The sequence below is a fragment of the Rhinatrema bivittatum genome, chromosome 2, assembly GCF_901001135.1.
Source record: "Rhinatrema bivittatum chromosome 2, aRhiBiv1.1, whole genome shotgun sequence".
Lineage (NCBI taxonomy): Eukaryota > Metazoa > Chordata > Amphibia > Gymnophiona > Rhinatrematidae > Rhinatrema > Rhinatrema bivittatum.
Window position 1 is genome coordinate 460,276,621 of NC_042616.1, and position 17,696 is coordinate 460,294,316.

The 17,696-nt window shown below is 50.0% G+C and overlaps 1 protein-coding gene across 3 annotated transcripts in view; it reads left to right on the forward strand.

Annotated features, from left to right (window-relative positions):
• The first annotated feature begins 1,338 nt into the window (after positions 1–1,338).
• Positions 1,339–17,696, forward strand: part of HEBP1 (heme binding protein 1) — a 31,809-nt gene continuing 15,451 nt past the window's right edge. The window contains exons 1-2 of one of the 3 annotated variants that reach the window (XM_029590465.1): positions 1,339–1,684; positions 14,145–14,283. In XM_029590465.1, the coding sequence (XP_029446325.1) occupies positions 1,607–1,684; positions 14,145–14,283 (217 nt within the window). In that variant the 5' untranslated portion in view covers positions 1,339–1,606. Of the gene's footprint in view, positions 1,685–3,177; positions 3,312–14,144; positions 14,284–17,696 lie in introns of those variants that run through there. The other 2 variants (XM_029590466.1, XM_029590464.1) reach the window with 2 other exon arrangements.

The window sequence follows — 17,696 nt, forward strand, 5'->3', positions numbered from 1 at the left end:
CTTCATGTCCCTAGCGCCTCTTTTTTGATGGAAGCAGCGGCTGTCAGTGGGTTTTGACAGCTGACGCTCAATTTTGCCGGCGTCTGTTCTTGAGCCCGCTGACAGCCACGGGCTCGGAAACCGGAAGCTGGCAAAATTGAGCGTCTGGTTTTCGACCAGACAGCCGCAGGCCCATTTTAAATTATTATTATTTTTTTTTTTTTTTTAAACTTTCGGGACCTCTGACTTAATATCGCCATGTTGTTAAGTCGGAGGGTGCAGAGAAAAGCAGTTTTTACTGCTTTTCTCTGCACTTTCCCGGTGCCCGAAAAAATTAGCGCCTACCTTTGGGTAGGCGCTAATTGGCTGCACATTTTGCTTTCAGAAATCTGCACATTTTGCTTTCTGAATTGCGTGGGAATACCTAATAGCGCCTGCACCATGCAAATGCATGTTGATAGCCCTATTAGGTTCAGGGGGATTGGACGTGCGTTTTGGACGCGTTATTACCCCTTACTGACTAAGGGGTAAAGCTAGCGCGTCCAAAACGTGCATCCAAATGCCGACTAACAGTGCGCTCCGTCGGAGGTTGGATTGGTGGGGTGGGGAGGGGGGGGGGGGACAGAGTGAACTTGGGAATGGGGCAAAGGAGGAAGAGAGTAAACTGAATTGTGAAGGGAGGGAGGGAAGGGTGAATTGAGGATTGAGACAGAGGGAGAGCGAGATGGGATGGGGCAGGAGTGAATCAGGATGACTGAGGGGATCAGGTGCAGGAGAGGAAGTGAAAGAGTGAGAATCAAAGGGGCCTTGGACTGGGGATAAGGGAAAGAGGGGATGGAGGTGTGATGGGGAGCTGTGGCTTCCTTCCTTCTCTAACCCATCCCAATCTTTCCTCCTGTTCTTCTACCCACCCCTCCCTTGCTTCCCACTTTCCCATCCCCCTCAATTCCTCTTTCCACCCATTCCCTTTCCTCATCCTCTCTCAATTCCGCAGCCCTCTCCCTCTAGTCTCCTTCGTTCCTTAACTGTTTATATCTCCTGCCTACGACTCCTTCATTTCCCTCCTTTGTGATCTCCTTTCTTCCTATTCCCCGATCCCTTACCCTCTTTCTTGTCTAGACCCAATGAATGCAAGAGAATGACAGGAGCAGTGGCGATGAGGGTGGAGTTGGGGGGGTGCAATTTGCATGCCCCCTGCAACCCAAAAAGGTGTTCTGCTACCCCTGGCAGTTACTAGCATTAGCAATGCTGGGCAGACGGGATGGATCATTTGATCTTTTATCTGCAGTCATTTACTATGCGACTCGAGGCTCCAACATCTTTGGGAGAGAATCTCAACACAGGTGCGCGCGCATACCTGGCGGCGTAAAGGAGAAGGGTGAAGGCTCTGCAAAGTGTGAACCTGCCATCTACTGCAAGTCGGCAGAGAAGAATCGAGGCATGGCCACTTGTCTGCCATAGACTGGGACGTCCCCACCCTGAAAATCAGGCATCTAAGGAGGATCTCCCCCCTTTCTTCCAAACACACACCTCCATCTGTACGATCCACCTAAAACAAACCCCAGCGCGCTCTCCCCACAGCCAGCGCGCACCCGCGGGCCGGGAGAGAGCGCGCGGCGGCCGCAGCATGTTCGGGCTGATCCGGAACTCGCTGTTCGGGGGCACAGAGCAATGCCCGATGCAGGTCCTCCGAGCCGGGGGCAAGGTGAGAGACCCGGGCTCACACACACGCATAAGGCGGGAGAAGCAGCGTCAGCAGCCGCCGGAGAAACCTGCAAGGGGGGGGGGGGGTGCTCAAGCAGCGGAATCGCGAAAGGCGGGGACCTGTTGCAGCACCCCCCCCCCCTCCCGCGGGAAGCTCCGGCTCCACGGCTTTCATTCGCATTGAACAAGGGGGGGTGGGACACGAAGCCCACCCCCCTCTAGCAGGGCCCGCTGAGAGAAAAGCATCCGCAATTCCTCTGCGACCGCCGCCCACTGTTGGCCCTTCAGCTGCCGCGGACGCTGACCCTCCCCGGTAACCTTGGAACGGCGATGGACTCGCTCAGCTTGCTGGGCTGCACATGTATGTGCGGGGCTGCCTTCCTTGCACGCTGACTCTGCTGGGTAGGGCGCAGTTATTAAGTGTTGCCTTCTTCTTTAGTGTCACATGCTGCCTCCGATTTTTTTTCCCCCTAAGCGGACTGCATATTCAGCCTGGCTGGATAGTTTTGAACTCTTGCAATCAGGGCAATCAGGAAGCAGCTAATAAATTGACTCCATTTTTTTTTCTAATTGTGCAACACCCCAGGGTCTGATTTTTACAGTACAGCTGTTTTTCAGTAGGTCAAGGCCCATTTCATTTTTTTATATACACATTTGTCAGAATTGTGAAAGAGAAGGATTAAGTACTGCTGGACATAGGAGCTCCCAGCAGGGCCTGTGCTGAGCGTGGATTCACAGCAAAACCTCAGCCTCGGAGGATCCTTCCAATCCTTCAGAGAAGCAACTTCATCTAAGCTGCCAGGTTAAAATGCTTCTGAGTGTGCACAGCACTAAAATCCAGCACTGTGCAACCTCTAGAATAGGGCACAACGTTTGTGCACCACTTTTAGGGGTACATCTTTTATGCACAGAGATCATATTTTTTTGCACATGTTATGTGCGACCTAAGCATGTATTTGTGCAAACATTTTCGGGTTAGTGCACATTTTTAATGCATTAGCAGGCCATTAGCTTAATGCAATGGGAGTTAACTTTTTTTTTTTTTAAAGCACACGAGTAAATAAAATGTATGCTGAAGTTCAGTACATGTTTTACTCATGCCTTATTCCACTTATTATATATATATATATATATATATATATATCAGGGCAGTGTTTAAGGCCTGAGCAGGAGAGGGAGCAAGGAAAATTAGAACAGAATAATCTTAGTACAGAAAGTTATTGTGCCCTCCCTGTCCCCCTGGCCTTCATTCCTGCAGACTGAGGACAGTGGCAGAGGCTGTACTGCTAGTTGCTGCCCTTCCCCCACTACCCAGGAGGGTGGGGTACCTGTTTGCCTCTGCTGGGCCCTCCTTATCTCACAACCCTGCTTGTTCAGCCTGAAGTAACTTTTCTTTTTTTTTTTTTTTGGAAGTCTAGGAGATTGTTTTCACTCTTTCAAAGTAAATATTGACCAGGAGCGGTACAGCTGGCTCTCCTCCTCATTTATTCTTCCCTTCCATGTCTTTCTCCTTCCTCCCTTCTGCTTTTCTTCAGGACAGGAGGGAGGGACTGAAGGGGCCCAGGGAGATAAAAGTTGGGACCTTGCTGAGGATGGAAAAAAAAAAAGAGCACAAGCAAACGTTGTGGGTAAGAAAGGGAATCTAGAGAAGGAGGGAGGAGGGCAGGAAAAATCTAGGAAAGGGAGAGAAAGCAGAGCATTGGTGTGTACTACTATTGATATACATGGCTGTGCCATAAATGTGATGATGATGATAATGCCCGTATGTACAAGTGCATTATTCTCATGGACTTTGGTGTTTTGCATTCCAGGATGAATTTTGTGTCCCCTTTCCCCCTCCCCCTCCACTTCTCCCCAGCCCCTCAGATTATGTTGTAGTATTTTGTATCCTGCACACATCACAGTGATTTCTGTCTTTTTCAAATGGTTCTGTTACTAAGTTTGTATCTTGAGTATAATATCGCTTTCCCTGTATGTACCCGGATCAGTCCAGACAGCTGTGTTTTGCCTTCTCTCCAGCAGATGGAGACAGAGAAGGTTTCAGCTGATACTGCCACTTAAGCTGAGGTGCCACCTGCATTCGTCGGTACTTCTGTGTCTCCAGCAGATGGTGGAGGTGCAAACTCCTGCAGTCTGAAATTAAAAAAAAAAAAATTTGAAAAGAAGAAAGAAGGTCAATTTTTGTTAGAAGAGCCATACAGCCTCCCAGGTGGCTGCTAGGTCTCAGTGGGACCATCCCCTCTGGTATTAGAGGCATTTGAGAAGAAGGTCAGAGACCTTGTAGCTTGTCGTTCCCCCCTCCCCCCCAGGCAGCCACCAGGATTGACACCGGGGAGCCCGGCTCATTCACCCTGCCAGGGGACGGTAGGAGCCTGCAGCCGAAAATAAAGTTTTGAAAAAAAAAAATCCCCAATGCTCTTGAAGGAAGTTCTGTGCGCAGGTAGGCTCAGCACGCCCCAGCTTCAGCGGCTCCTGCTTCGGACGGTCCCCCATCCTTTTCTACCGCGTCGGTGCCCCTTTTGCCTGTCTCCCATGCTCCGAGCTCGGCGGCCATGCCACATGGTGCAGCCTGTAGTGCTTGTGGGGCCGCGTGCCTTTCGCACAATGGCCTGTGTTCCGAGTGTCTCCCTGGTAGGGAGGGGCCCTCCGGTTCAGCCGCAAGGGGGAAGCTGTTATAGTGCCTGGAGCCTGGGAAGCTCTCTTAGGCGCAGAAGCCCTCGGGAGACTTGTTCCCGCTTAGCTTGGGAACAGAGGCCATTTTAGCTGCATTCGCGCGGCCCGTGGGGGGGAGGGGGATTACCCTCCCGCTTTATCGCCACAAATGGATGCCTTTGGGGGGGCTGTGTGGTGGCGGCCGATGATTTTTCATCTGAGGAGGAGCCTGGAGAGGGCTCAGATTCCTTGTCCTTAGTTTCCTCTGACTTCGTGGGTTTCTTGCACAAGGTGTTTAAGTCTAGGTGCTCTTCCAAGCGCCGTGGCCATAAGCAGCTTCCCATTGGAGCTTCCAAGAGGGCCAAGGGGCCGTGACAGGAGGATCCTGTGCCTGCGGCTCTCACGAGGCCTGGCGCCCCTGAGGTTGCAGGGGCCTCCAAAGTGGGCAGACCTGTCAGGTCTGTGGCATCCCTGCCTGCGGGGGTTCAACTCCCGTTAGTGCACTGGCATTGGTTCTGCCAGAGGGGCTTGGTGATGGGGGGGACCAGGTGGGGCCCAGTCAGATGCTCTGGGGCTTGCTGGGGATGACCCCAGGTGGTGTGTGTTTGTTCCGTGGAGAAGAGCTGGCCCCACTGATTCCACCAGTTCTTGAAGAGTTGGCCATCGAGGCCCTCCAGGAAGGTGCGGTGTTAGGAGCTGTGGATCCAGTGATGTTGTGCCTCCAGGATCCAATCACGGCCTTTCCTTTTCACATGTTGGTCACTGCCCTGCTCTTCAGGGAGTGAGATACTCCAGATGTAGGCTTGAAGGTGAGTAGAGCCATGGACAAACTATATTTGCTTCCGGAAGAGGTGCTGGATCTCCTCAGGATTCTGAAGGTGGATGCTGCTGTGTCCGCGGTCACTAAGAAGACAACCATCCTAGTCATGGGCTCGACGGGGCTCAAGGATGTTCAAGATAGGAAGTTGGAAGTTCACCTCAAGAAGATTTTCGAGGTGTTTGCTTTGGGGGCCCGAGCTGCTATGTGCAGCAGTTTTATGTTACGTGCAGTCCTTCGTTGGGTGCAGCAGCTACAAATGGATAAGTCCCTTTCGGATGTGGAATCCCTCCAGGCAGAACAGCTGGAAGCCGTGGTGGCCTACAGTGTGGATGCGTTGTATGATCTGTTGCGGACATCTGCTAGGTCCATGTTGTCTGCTATTTCTGCCCGCAGTTCCTCTGGCTGAGGAATTGGGCAGCGGACATATCCTCCAAGGCGCAGCTGGGCTCTTTGCCTTTTAAGGGTAAACTGCACTTTGGCAAGGAGTTGGAGGAAATGATCAGATCCTTGGGGGAGAATAAGATTCACAGGTTGCCCGAAGATAAGCTGAAAGCAATGGCTTCTCTTCCTTCTCGGTCACGGTTCCGGGGCAATCGTAGATTTCGAGCAACCAGATCTTCAGGTTCTGCTTCCAGGCAACCCCTGGGCAGGTAGCAGTCATGGGGTCAACCCTTTCGCAGTCACCAGCAGGGCAGAGACAGTTCCACCCAAAGCTTGGGAGGGCCAAAATCTTCCCAATGAGGCGAGGCCAGTCCACTCCTCTGTGCCACTAATAGGGGGCGGCTGGTCCATTTTTATGAGGAGTGGGCCAAAATTACCTCCGACTAGTGGGTTTTGGATATAATATGTCAAGGAATTTGGAATTTGTTCAGCCTCTCGGGGACCGGTTTCTTGTTTCCACATGCTCGTACCAGCAAAGTCGCCTCAGCGAGCTGGGAGCCATTGTGCCAGTGCCTCCTGCAGAACAATGGTCAGGCAGATATTCATTCTACTTTGTGGTGCCAAAGAAGGAAGGCACCTTCCGGCCCATCCTCAATTTGAAGAGGGTGAACAGGGCACTTCGGATGCCGTGTTTTTGCATGGAGACCTTGCGATTGGTTATTGCAGCGGTCCACAAGGAGTACCTAGCGTCCCTGGACTTGACAGAGGTTTACCTGTACATCGGGATTCAGTCAGACCACCAAAGATTCCTCTGCTTTATGATCCTGGGGGAACATTTCCAGTTTTGTGCCCTCCCTTCTGGCCTCGCAACAGCACCCAGGACCTTTACCAAGGTGATGGTGGTGGTGGCAGCTGCCCCCCGGAAGGAGGGAGTTCTGGTGCACCCTTATTTGGATGACTGACTGATTTGAGCGAAGTCAGAGTCCCTCTGTGCCTAATGAGGTCCTTGGGGTGGATAGTCAATACAGCCAAGAGTCATCTGGTTCCCTCACAGACCCTGGAGTTCTTGGGAGCCCTCTTCGACAGAAGGCTGGGCAAGGTGTTTCTCACCAAGGAGCGGATCCTCAAATTGCAAGTGCAGGTACGCTTGCTGTTGGACATGCGCATGCCCAGGGTCTGGGATTACCTGCAAGTTCTCGGGTCAATGGCATCCACCCTGGAGTTAGTCCCATGGACATTTGCTCATATGAGGCCTCTTCAATCAGCCTTACTATCTCGTTGGGATCCGATCTCCAAGCAGTTTCAGCTACCGCTTCCGCTTACAGAATCTGCAAGGTCCAGTCTTTCCTGGAGGCTCACCCTGGACAAGCTTTGCCGAGGAGTAGATCTGGAAGTCCCCAATTGGACAGTGGTAACCACGGATGCCAGCCTCTCTGGGTGGGGTACAGTCTGCCAGAACAGATCGATCCAGGGCCATTGATCGATGACGGAGTCCTCGTGGTCCATCAACTGGTTGGAAACCAGAGCTGTATGACTTGCTTTACAGTCCCTCCTCCCCCTGGAGAAGGGAAGATCAGCCGGATCCTGTCAGACAATGTGACAGCCGTGGCCTACATAAATCACCAGGGAGGCACCAAGAGCCGGGAATTGATAAACTGGGCGGAACTGCATCTGGAGAGGATAGCAGCTTCTCATATTGCAGGATCGGACAACGTTCAGGCGGACTTCTTGAGCCGTCACCAGCTAGATCCCGGGGAGAGGAAGCTTTCAAATGAAGCCTTTTGCCTTATATGCAGTAGGTGGGGGTCAGCTCTGCTTGGACTTGATGGTGACTTTTTGCAATGCTAAGGCCCCGAGGTTCTTCAGTCGGCGTCAGGAGATGGGAGCAGAAGGGGTGGACACTCCTCGCCTCCCTTGGCCATTGAATGTTTTGCTGTACTTGTTTCCGCCGTGGCCGCTAATCGGCAAGGTGATGCGCTGGGTAGAGGCCCACCGAGGAGACGTAATCTTTGTGGCACCCGAATGGCTGAGGTGTCCGTGGTTTGCGGCCCTGGTCAACCTAGCGTCAGACAGCCCCTTAGGGATGTGCAGAAGAAAACATCTTTTCGGTTCGTTTTTTTTGTTTTGTTGGGACCCCAATTCGTTTCATTAGTTTCATAGCAAAAAAACCCCAATTTGTTTATTAGTTTCTTTCCTTTTTCTTTTGCCATTAAAGTCAATTTGGTGAAGTATTTGCAGCTTATTTTTGGGTGCAGAATTGGGGTTTTCTTATCAATTTGGATGAAACTTCTGGGGAGCAATCATTAGAACGGGAAAAGAGCTCCAAGGTACTTAGACTGTGGCAAAGTGGTACCAAAGTGGCATGAATAGCCTAAGGCACCATAAAGGGGCAAAGGAGTACTAGGAGTGGCAAGAGTGCTTTAATAGAGGTGCAAAGCAGCAGCGAGAGTGTCAGAAACACCCCACAGCTTCAAAAGAGAGCACCAATAACAGTTGCATGAACCCTCAAAGGCAGCACGAGAGGCAAAGTGGCATGAGAAGTGGCATCAACATCCTACAGCACAATGAAGGAGGAACATAGCAAGCAGATAGGGTGTCGGAAAAAACCGCAAGGCGCTGATAAAGGAACAAAGCAGCAGAAAGAATAGCATCAACACACTGAGGAACCTTGATAGTGGCAAGAACACCACAAGGAGTAGAGTCGTCTGGTGTATGGCAGCAAGGCAGAGTGGCAGAAAGTTGATAGGGGCAAGACAGGCTGGCATAGTGGAGGTAGTCAGGTCGCTGTGATTTTGATAGGGCCAAGACAGGCTGGCAGAGCAGAGGTAGCCTAGTCCCTGTGGTTTTGATAGGGGTAAGACAGGCTGGCAGAGCAGAGGTAGTCAGGTCACTGTGGTTTTGATAGGAGCAAGACAGGCTGGCAGAGCAGAGGTAGTCTGGTACCTGTGGTTTTGATAGGGGTAAGACAGGCTGGCAGAGCAGAGGTAGTCAGGTCACTGTGGTTTTGATAGGAGCAAGACAGGCTGGCAGAGCAGAGGTAGTCTGGTACCTGTGGTTTTGATAGGGGCAAGACAGGATGGCAGAGCGGAGGTAGACAGGTCACTGTGGTTTTGATAGGGGCAAGACAGGCTGGCAGAGCTGAGGTAGTCAGGTTACTGTGGTTTTGATAGGGGCAAGACAGGCTGGCAGAGCGGAGGTAGTCAGGTCCCTGTGGTGTTGATAGGGGAAAGACAAGGAGGCAAGACAAGATGAGGCTCAGCCTGCGGATGGTGTTAGGCCGGTAGTTGTGGCCCCCGGCACGCCGGAACCAAGTCTTCTCGGAGTCGGGTTGTTGTGAATGCAGCCAAAAGTGGGTGTTAAACTCCATCTAAGGCTAAATACCAGCACGAGACTGATAGTCAACAAGTAGTTCAATAAAAAAAAAAAAGTGCAGCAAAAAAAAATCCTGGCTGCGTGGCTGCCTGGCAGGCACAGCAGCAAAAAAGAACAAATATCTTTTTCAGCAATAAAAAATTAATTGTAGCAAACTAGCAATAGCAATTGAATAAAGATTTGAGACACTCTGAGAAAGCTCAAACAGCAAACAACCTTCTCAGATAGAACCCAAGAAAACAGTGCACTGTGGTATGCTTGCTTAAGGTAGAAATACAGCAGGAAGGGCATCACAGAGCACTGAGAGCAGCGATTGGCTGAATTAGAAAAATGATTTGAGTTCAAGAGGATGTGAAACCGCTAAGAGTTTGGTCTGACCGGGGTGGCTGATCCCCCTTGGGTGGGGAACGCCTCCCACATGGCCCCAGCCCCTGCAGGGCACATTTCCTCCATGGCGGTGCACCGCAACCAGCTCTGGCTCGGCTGGGAAGGCCTCGGGTGGGGGCAGGAGGCTTGCTGCTCCGGCGGAGCGTGTTATAGCCCCCACCCCGGAAGCAGCTTTGCCGTTTCCCCCGTTTCTGAGGGAGATGACCACCGCTGCGCCCTCCTCCAGAACCCCCTCCCCCTTGCAAGGGGAGCGGGGTGAAGGGGGACCTCTGCATGCGGCGCGACTGTCAACTGGGGCATCCTGTCCAACCGACCCATCTTGAAACACGGACCAAGGAGTCTAACACATGTGCTAGGACCTGAAAGATGATGAACTATGCCTGGGTGGGGTGGAGCCGCTGCGGGTGCAGATCTTGGTGGTGGTAGCAAATATTCAAACAAGAGCCCCGGGGAGAATTCTCTTTTCTTTGTGAAGGGCAGGGCTCCCTGGAATGGGTTGGCCCCCAGAGTGGGGCCCGAGCCTTGGCAAGTGTGGTAAAGTGGAGAAGATTTTCAAGTGAACAGCGATTCAACGTGGGTCAGTGGGTACTAAGAGATAGACGAGCCCCGGACAGAACGCGGAAAGGGAGCTGGCACCACCTCCTTTTCCTCTCCCGCTACGACCTCAGATCAGACGTGGTGACTCGCTGAATGGACTTAAGGGCACCATGAGGAAGATGAACTTGTTCCAGCTCTTCATCATTCAGTTGATTACTGTTGCCATACTGCGCAAGGCGGGACGAGAAACGGATGGACCTGCGACTTTTAGCGGTGGATCACTTGGCTCGAGCATCGATGAAAAACGCAACTTTCGAGGCCTCAACGCCCTCCCTGTCCAGAATGTGGAAAGGGAGCCGGCGCCTCCTCCTTTTCCTCTCCCACTACGAGCTCAGATCAGACGTGGCGACCCTCTGAATTTTAGCATATTGCTAAGCGGAGGAAAAGAAGCTAACCAGGGTTCCCTCAGTAATGGCGATTGAAGAGGGAAGAGGCCAGCGCCGAATCCCCACCTGTCCAGCGGGTGCGGGAAATGTGGCGTACAGAAGACCGTCTCCCTGGTGCTGCTCAGGGGCCCATGTCCTTCTGATTGAGGCTGGGGATGACCTTTCTGCTAAATGTGGTTCTTGAGGGGTCTTTGTAATTTGGAGCTAAGACCTGCAGCAAACGCTTGAAACCCACATTCTCCACTACTTGCAGGGGGTGGTCATCATGGACAATCATTTCCCCGATGCACAGCGGTTGAGGTCAGGCCCTTGTAGTGACGTAAGGGCTGGACAGACAGGCACAGCATTTGGGGTCAGGCCCTTGTAGTGACTTAAGGGCTGGACAGTGGACAGACAGGCACAGTGTTTGGGGTCAGGCCCTTGTAGTGACATAAGGGCTGGACAGGGGACAGTCAGGCACAGTGTTTGGGGTCAGGCCCCTGTAGTGACATAAGGGCTGGACAGACAGGCACAGCATTTGAGGTTACTGTGGTAGGTAGCGGCTCTGGGTTGTAGTGACTTAAGGGCTGGACGGGCAGGCACATCAGTTGAGGTCAGGCCCTTGTAGTGACTTAAGGGCTGGACAGACAGGCACAGTGTTTGGGGTCAGGCCCTTGTAGTGATGTAAGGGCTGGACAGACAGGCACAGCGTTTGGGGTCAGGCCCTTGTAGTGACGTAAGGGCCAGACAGACAGGCACAGCGGTTGAGGACAGGTACATGTGCTGATATTATCAGGAGCATATGAAGCAGTTGGAGCTGCTGCAAGGCTTTAAATTGCTTTTATTCATCTTGCCATTCACAGGGAAATCTGGAAACCCAAGCAAAGGCATGTTTATTTTCAAAAACACTAGCATTTCCATCAATTCTGGTGCCAGCCTTGAGCAATGAGGGCTCATGATATCCCCTGTCATTGAAAATTCACGTTCACTGGGCACACTGGTTGGTGGACATGACAGATATCGCTGAACCACTTTGGCCAGACAGTGTACTTGTGTGCCCAATATGCCAGTGGATCTATCTCCATGTCCTCTATGGGCTCTGGAGGATACTGTGTCATTGACATTTGTGCTGGTGTCTCCTTTGCTTGGGTGGGCTGAGAGTCCTTTTTGCCAGCTGCTTTTGCTCTAGGCCGTGCCAGCTGCTTTCGCTCTAGCCCGTGCCTGCAACCTACCCCAGGGGGGTAAGATCAGCAGCAAAATGCCATTGCTGGCAGCTTGTCTCAATGGGAGAGACAGTCTGAATTCAATTAAAAAAAAAAGTGCAGTAAAAAAAGGCTGGCTGCCTGGCAGGCACAGCAGTAAAAAAGAACAAATACCTTTTTCAGCAATAGAAAATTAATTGTAGCAATAGCAATTGAATAAAGATTTGAGTCACTCAGAGAGAGCTCAAAAGCAACGACCTTCTCAGACAGAAACCAAGAAGAAAGTGCACTGTGTGGTATGCTCGCTTAAGGTAGAAATACAGCAGGAACAGCATCACAGTGCACTGAAAGCAGCGATTGGCTGAATTAGAAAAATCTTTACTCTGATACGTTGGCATTCTAGTCTCCTTGCCAACCTGTCTGACCCACTCTATGACAGGGCTGTGAGGTCACTTATGACTCACAGGAAAGGGCTGGTTGTTGCTATGGATACTCCCACATGACCACCTCCTATTTCAAAAGGCTGCTAAGAAAGCACTGTGAACTAAATGAATTAAACTAATATGATATGTTTCATTTGTGGGGGATCGCCATGTGTTTCGTGGACCCACGAATCAAACGAATAGGGACCTATTTGTTGCAGATTTCACATTTGTTGAAAATGAATGCACATTCCTATGGCCCTTTGCGTTTTCTGCCCCTGCCGAATCTCCTGTGTCAAGGCCCCATTTGTTTGGAAGGGTCAGATGGCTTTTGTCTAGCGGCCTGGCTTTTGAGAGGGAGCGCCTAAGGAATAAGGTTATTCTGATGCAGTCATTACTACTCTCTTGCAGGCTAGGAAAACCTCTACTTCCCTGGCGAATGTCAGAGTGTGGGGTGTTTTTGAATCTTGGTGAGTGGAACATAGGGTGGACCCCACCCGTGCTTCCGTGAGTGATGTCCTGGCCTTTTAGCAAGATGGCTTGCTTAAAGGTTTATCCTTTAATTCCCTGAGAGTTCAGGTAGCGGCTCTGGGTTGCTTTTGGGGTAGAGTGCGTGGAGTTCGCTTGGCGGCCCATCTGGATGGGGGGGGGTGAAACATTTACGTCCTCCCGTCCGGAGCACTTGTCCTTCCTAGAGTCTCAATCTGGTTTTGAAGGCCATGTGTGCATTTCCATTTGAGCTTTTAAAGCGCACGACATTAAAGGATCTTACTTTGACAGTGATCTTTCTAGTGGCTATCTCCTCAGCTCGGCGTGTGTTGGAGCTTCAGGCTTTATCCTGTACAGAACCCTTCTTGAGGATTATAGATTCAGGGGTGTCCTTGAGAACGGTTCCCTCATTTTTGCCTAAGGTGGTGACATCTTTTCATTTGAATCAGTCTGTGGAGCTCCCTTCCTTCCTGGATTTGAATCCTCCTACTCCTCAGTCCAGGGATTTGCGGAGGTTGGATGTGAGGTGGGCTCTGTTGCGTTACTTGGAGGCTACCAACAGTTTTCACCTGTTGGATCATCTCTTTGTCCTGTGGAGCAGCCCCAGGCGAGGGCATAAGGCTTCTAGGGCCACTATTGCTCGGTGGTTGAAGGAAGCTATCAGCTCTGCATACATTCTTAAGGGACGGCCGATGCTGGTTGGGCTTTGCGCCCATTCTACCCGGTCACAAGCAGCCTCTTGGGCTGAGTGTCAACAGGTTTCACCACAGGAGATCTGTAGGATGGCTATTTGGAAGTCGTTGCACACGTTTTTCAGACACTACCATCTCGATGTCCAGGCCCCTGAAACGAGGGGTTTTGGTGGTAGAGTGCGTCGAGTGGGACTCTCAGGGTTGCACCCAGTGTAGAGAAGCTTTGATACATCCCAGCTGTCGGGACTGATCCGGGTATGTAAGGGAAAGGAAAATTGGTCCTTATCTGCTAATTTTCGTTCCTGTAGTACCACGGATCAGTCCAGATTCCCTCCCATGTTGGCATAGGGGAATTTTGAGAGTCTGCTCAATCAGTGTTTGGCTTCAGGTTCTGGTCCCGCGCAGGTGTGTTGTGCAGTCAACAGTTCTTACAAGAGTTGTTACTGAATCTATAAGGTTTTCTTCTCTCTGCTCATTTGGGGGGAAATTGTACATAGTGTGGTTGTGTTTATTATTCATCTGGTTTGGGTATAGTTCAGTACTGACGGGACTGCAGGTGGCACCTCAGCTTAAGTGGCAGTATCAGTCAAAAACTTGTCTGTCTCCATCTACTGGAGGGGAGGCAAAATGCAACTGTCTGGACTGATCTGTGGTACTACAGGAACAAAAATTAGCAGGTAAAGACCAATTTTCCTCTATTTTGGAGGGGGGGTTGCGGTAGTTTTTCTTTTTCTTCCAGCTCAAACAGAACCAGTGTTGGGATCCTGGAACCATGGGATTTTTCCCCTATTTTGATAGATCCACCCTCCCATTGTTCCTGGTCTGGCCATTGCAGCAACGATTCCTGAAACTGGGGTCTGTGCACCAGAGCTTCTTCTAGAACCTCTCATGGACTGTACAGCTGGCCACCAGGTGTTTGTTGCCTGTAATGATCTTCCTCCCCCACTCCGGGGCCCTGAATGTTGCTTTCACAGCATTAGAGTCGCATCTTTTTTGTGTCTCCCTTCCAACCCCAGGCTGGCGTGCTCTTGTGTTCCTAGCTTGTCCTGTTCTTGGCCTCACGGGTTTTTTTGTGTCACTAGGATGATGTCCTCTATGAGGAGAGGGTGTATGATGCAGGAAAGTATGCAGCAGTGGAGGTGACGGGGAAACCATTTGATGAGGCCTCACGGGAAGCAGTGCTTCAGTTGTTGAAGTATGTCGGAGGAACCAACCAGAAGGGTGAGCACTGTGGTACTGCATCTGCAAAGGATGCCTGGTGGATGAGCAGGAAGATTATAGCAGCAAGCCTGTTCACCTCAGGATCCAGCATGCTTACAGACCTCTCAATCCTGCTGTTTCTCAAAAGAACATTCCCATTTATTGTCAGCGGGATGCTGAGTTGATCAGGCTTGCCATGAGGGTTTCAAAGATGAGAGAGAACCTTTTCATTCAGGGCAGGGGTTCCCAGCCTCTTAGAGAGCATGGGCACCTTTTCATTCTCCAAAGGTTTTGCAGAACCCCATATGCTACTCTTCCATTTTTACATGTCGTTAAATGCCATGCAGAATACTGATTAATGTATTAAATAATATGCAGCCCAGAGTCATTTGTAATGTATAAAACTTAATAACAATAAAGAATGTTTTCTGATGTAAATGTAATCCCTGGGCTGGCGTCCCACCACAGGACTCCAAAGACCACACCTCAAATTAGGTTTGAGCTGTTAAAATCCTCTCCTGACAAGTTAAACACAGTCAGGCTGATGCAATACCTTGCGCTCAGGCTAGCGCTCTGGTTAACCTGCGATTGGACGCGTGTCCATAACTCCTTGTGCAGTAAGGGGATTAGCGCATCAAAACGTGTGCTCAAACTAGCACATAGCTAATAGAGCTCATCACATGTAAATTCATGTGGTGAGGCTATTAGCTATTACCCGCTTATGTAAAAAATAAATGTGCGCCCAACATGTACATTTTTACTCTCAAAAATTAGCACCTGCCCCGGAGCATGCGTTAAGTCTTGAGGAGCCCCTAAAGTTAACAGTAAAGCAGAAAAGACTACTTTTCTGTAGTTCCTCCGACTTAATATCGTGGCGATATTAAGTCGGAGGAACCAAAAAAAGGAGTAAGGTAAAAAAAAAAATAATATTTTTTTTTAATGTCTTGCCAGCGGTCAGGTTAGGAAAACGAGCGCTCAATTAACGAGAATCCATTTTTCTAACCCGCACACAGCCACTTCTCCTGGGTGCCGATGCCGAGAAGGCGCTAGGGTCGCACAATTTCCCTTAGTACTTCCTTTTTAACGCAGCGACGCATTTGCTTAGTGCATCACGAGCCTGGGAGAGGTGGATGGGCGCGCGTTAGGAAAGCAAGACCTTAATCATGAGCGCCCGTTTTTTGTGCGCCAATGTTGCATCTGCCTGAATCTGATGCCCAAGATTCTCTATCTGGGTCGGTAAGATTACTTCCTAGGTAAGCCCTGAGGGTTGTTCAGTGATTAAGTCAACATTCAAGTCTCTTGTACACAGCAGTAAAAATCGCGCTGAAAGCTGATTTGATTTCCAGCTTAGTACCCGATTCACCAAGGGTTTTTGCCATAGACACAAAATGAGAGAAAAGCCTTAATGAATCTTGCCCTTAACTTTTACTAATTAAAGATGGAATGTTGATAAAAATGTTCAGTTACATAATCTTATTCTTTACAGTCCCTTGCAGCTTTAGTTCTCTTAATAAATCTTTGACTTTAAACTTCCAATTAATATATTATGTAACCAAAGTCATCTGTTTCTTTTGTTCCTGATCGTATCATTGAATGGGGGAGTTTTGGAGCTTCCTCCAAACCGTATTGGACCTGTAAGATCGTTGCGGTCTTCTCAAAAGTCTTTGCTAGAAGTGCCTTCAGTGCACCAAGTACAATTGTCTGAGACTCATAATCGCGCCTTTTCCATGGCCACTCCATCAAGTCGGAATCATTTACCTAATGATCTTTGTTCCATACAATGCATTAAATTATTTAGAAAATATTTACAGACACTGTTTTTTGTGCAGGAGTTTTCTTAATCCTTGAATGTTGATTTAGACACTGTATTGCCCATTTTGTTTTATTTGCATGTGTTTTAATACTATTTTATAGTGTTATTTTATTCTTGTTTTAAAATGTATGTTTATAATTATCTATTTTTTATTTTGAGCCGCTTAGCATCTTTGACGTATTGCAGCACATACAATAAATAAATATAACATAACAGTTTAGTGGATAGGATAATATCTCTCAATTTAGATGTTCTAATTCAAAGTCCCATTGCTTATACCTCAGTCCAGTTGTTCGGTCATTCTCCGTTCTTCCCTATTGGTGCCTGGAGGGTACCTCCATGCTCTTCTTTTGAACATTTTGATGATATAAGTGGGCTTAACACTGGATGGGTGCCACAGATCTCCTCCTCCTCACCAGGAATGAATCCAGGTCCATTCCTTCACCAGGACTTCGATAGTCCACCCTTGCTCTCTGGCTGAGAGACACTGTTCCTCTTGGATGGCAAACACTCTGAGCCCCTGGGCCCTAGGGTACTCAGGCTGGTAATAAAAATAAAACCCTTAGGAAAAGGGGAAGCCAAAACTTCCTTCTCTGCAAAACAAAAAGGTACCCCAAAAAACATCCTAAAGTTAGTCAAAGCACCGTTTCTTCTTTTCCATAGCCAGGCCTGAACCTTAGAGGCCCAAGAAAACTAAACAAAAACTGAACAAGGATAGTCACATGCTGCCCTTACAAGGGATAATTCAAGAGACCACAACCTAAAATGGTAGCATGGCTTTCTATACTCTGGGGATTCACCATTCATGTCTCCCACTTGGGGGAGCTACAACCCACTGTATTGCTTCTCTTGTGTCTCCTTGCTGAAATGGTACAGTCCTCTCAGTAGGGACCCCCATAGGGTTCTCTGCATAAACCGTGCCTTCCCTCAGCCCCTTCCTGAGTGCTCTCCTTCCTGCAGCTCCTTCTCTGTTTTTTTCCCTCTTCCCTTCCCATGGGCCTTCTGTCCTGCCCCGCTTGCCCCCACCAATGGCCCTTCCCTAATGCAGGGCTTCCCAAACTTTTAGCACTTGAAAATTCACATGATCCTACACAACAGCAAAGACAGATTAGTGGGGGGTCGGGGAGAAGGGGTGTTCTTAATCACTCCACTCTCATCCTCTCTCTCAACCCCCACCCCCTCCAGCTGTGCCTCTCCTAACCTCCACCCCTTCCCTGAACCTCCTCCCTTCTAGCTAATCCCTGAGCCTCCTCCCTTCCAGCTCTTTCTGCATCCGCCTCCGCTGACTCCCTCTCACCCCAAGCCCTTCTTATCATCCTCAACCAGTGCTTTCTCATCTCTTCACACCCATTCCTTCCACATTCTTATTCCTCAGCTTCAAATCCCCTGAACTGAACCCCTCTCAGCCCCAGCTTCTCTCGTACATTCCCCTGTCGATATTCTGTCATTCCCCCCTCTTAGCCTCAGCCTCAACCTCCACTTCCAGTCCTCCCACCATATACCCTGATCCCCCCTCTAAAACCAGCTGCCATCTAATCCAAAACGCAAACCCCTCCTCTATCTGATTCCTCCCTTCAAACAGCCCCTCCCCCAAACACCTTTCTGGCCAGGGTCAGCGGCA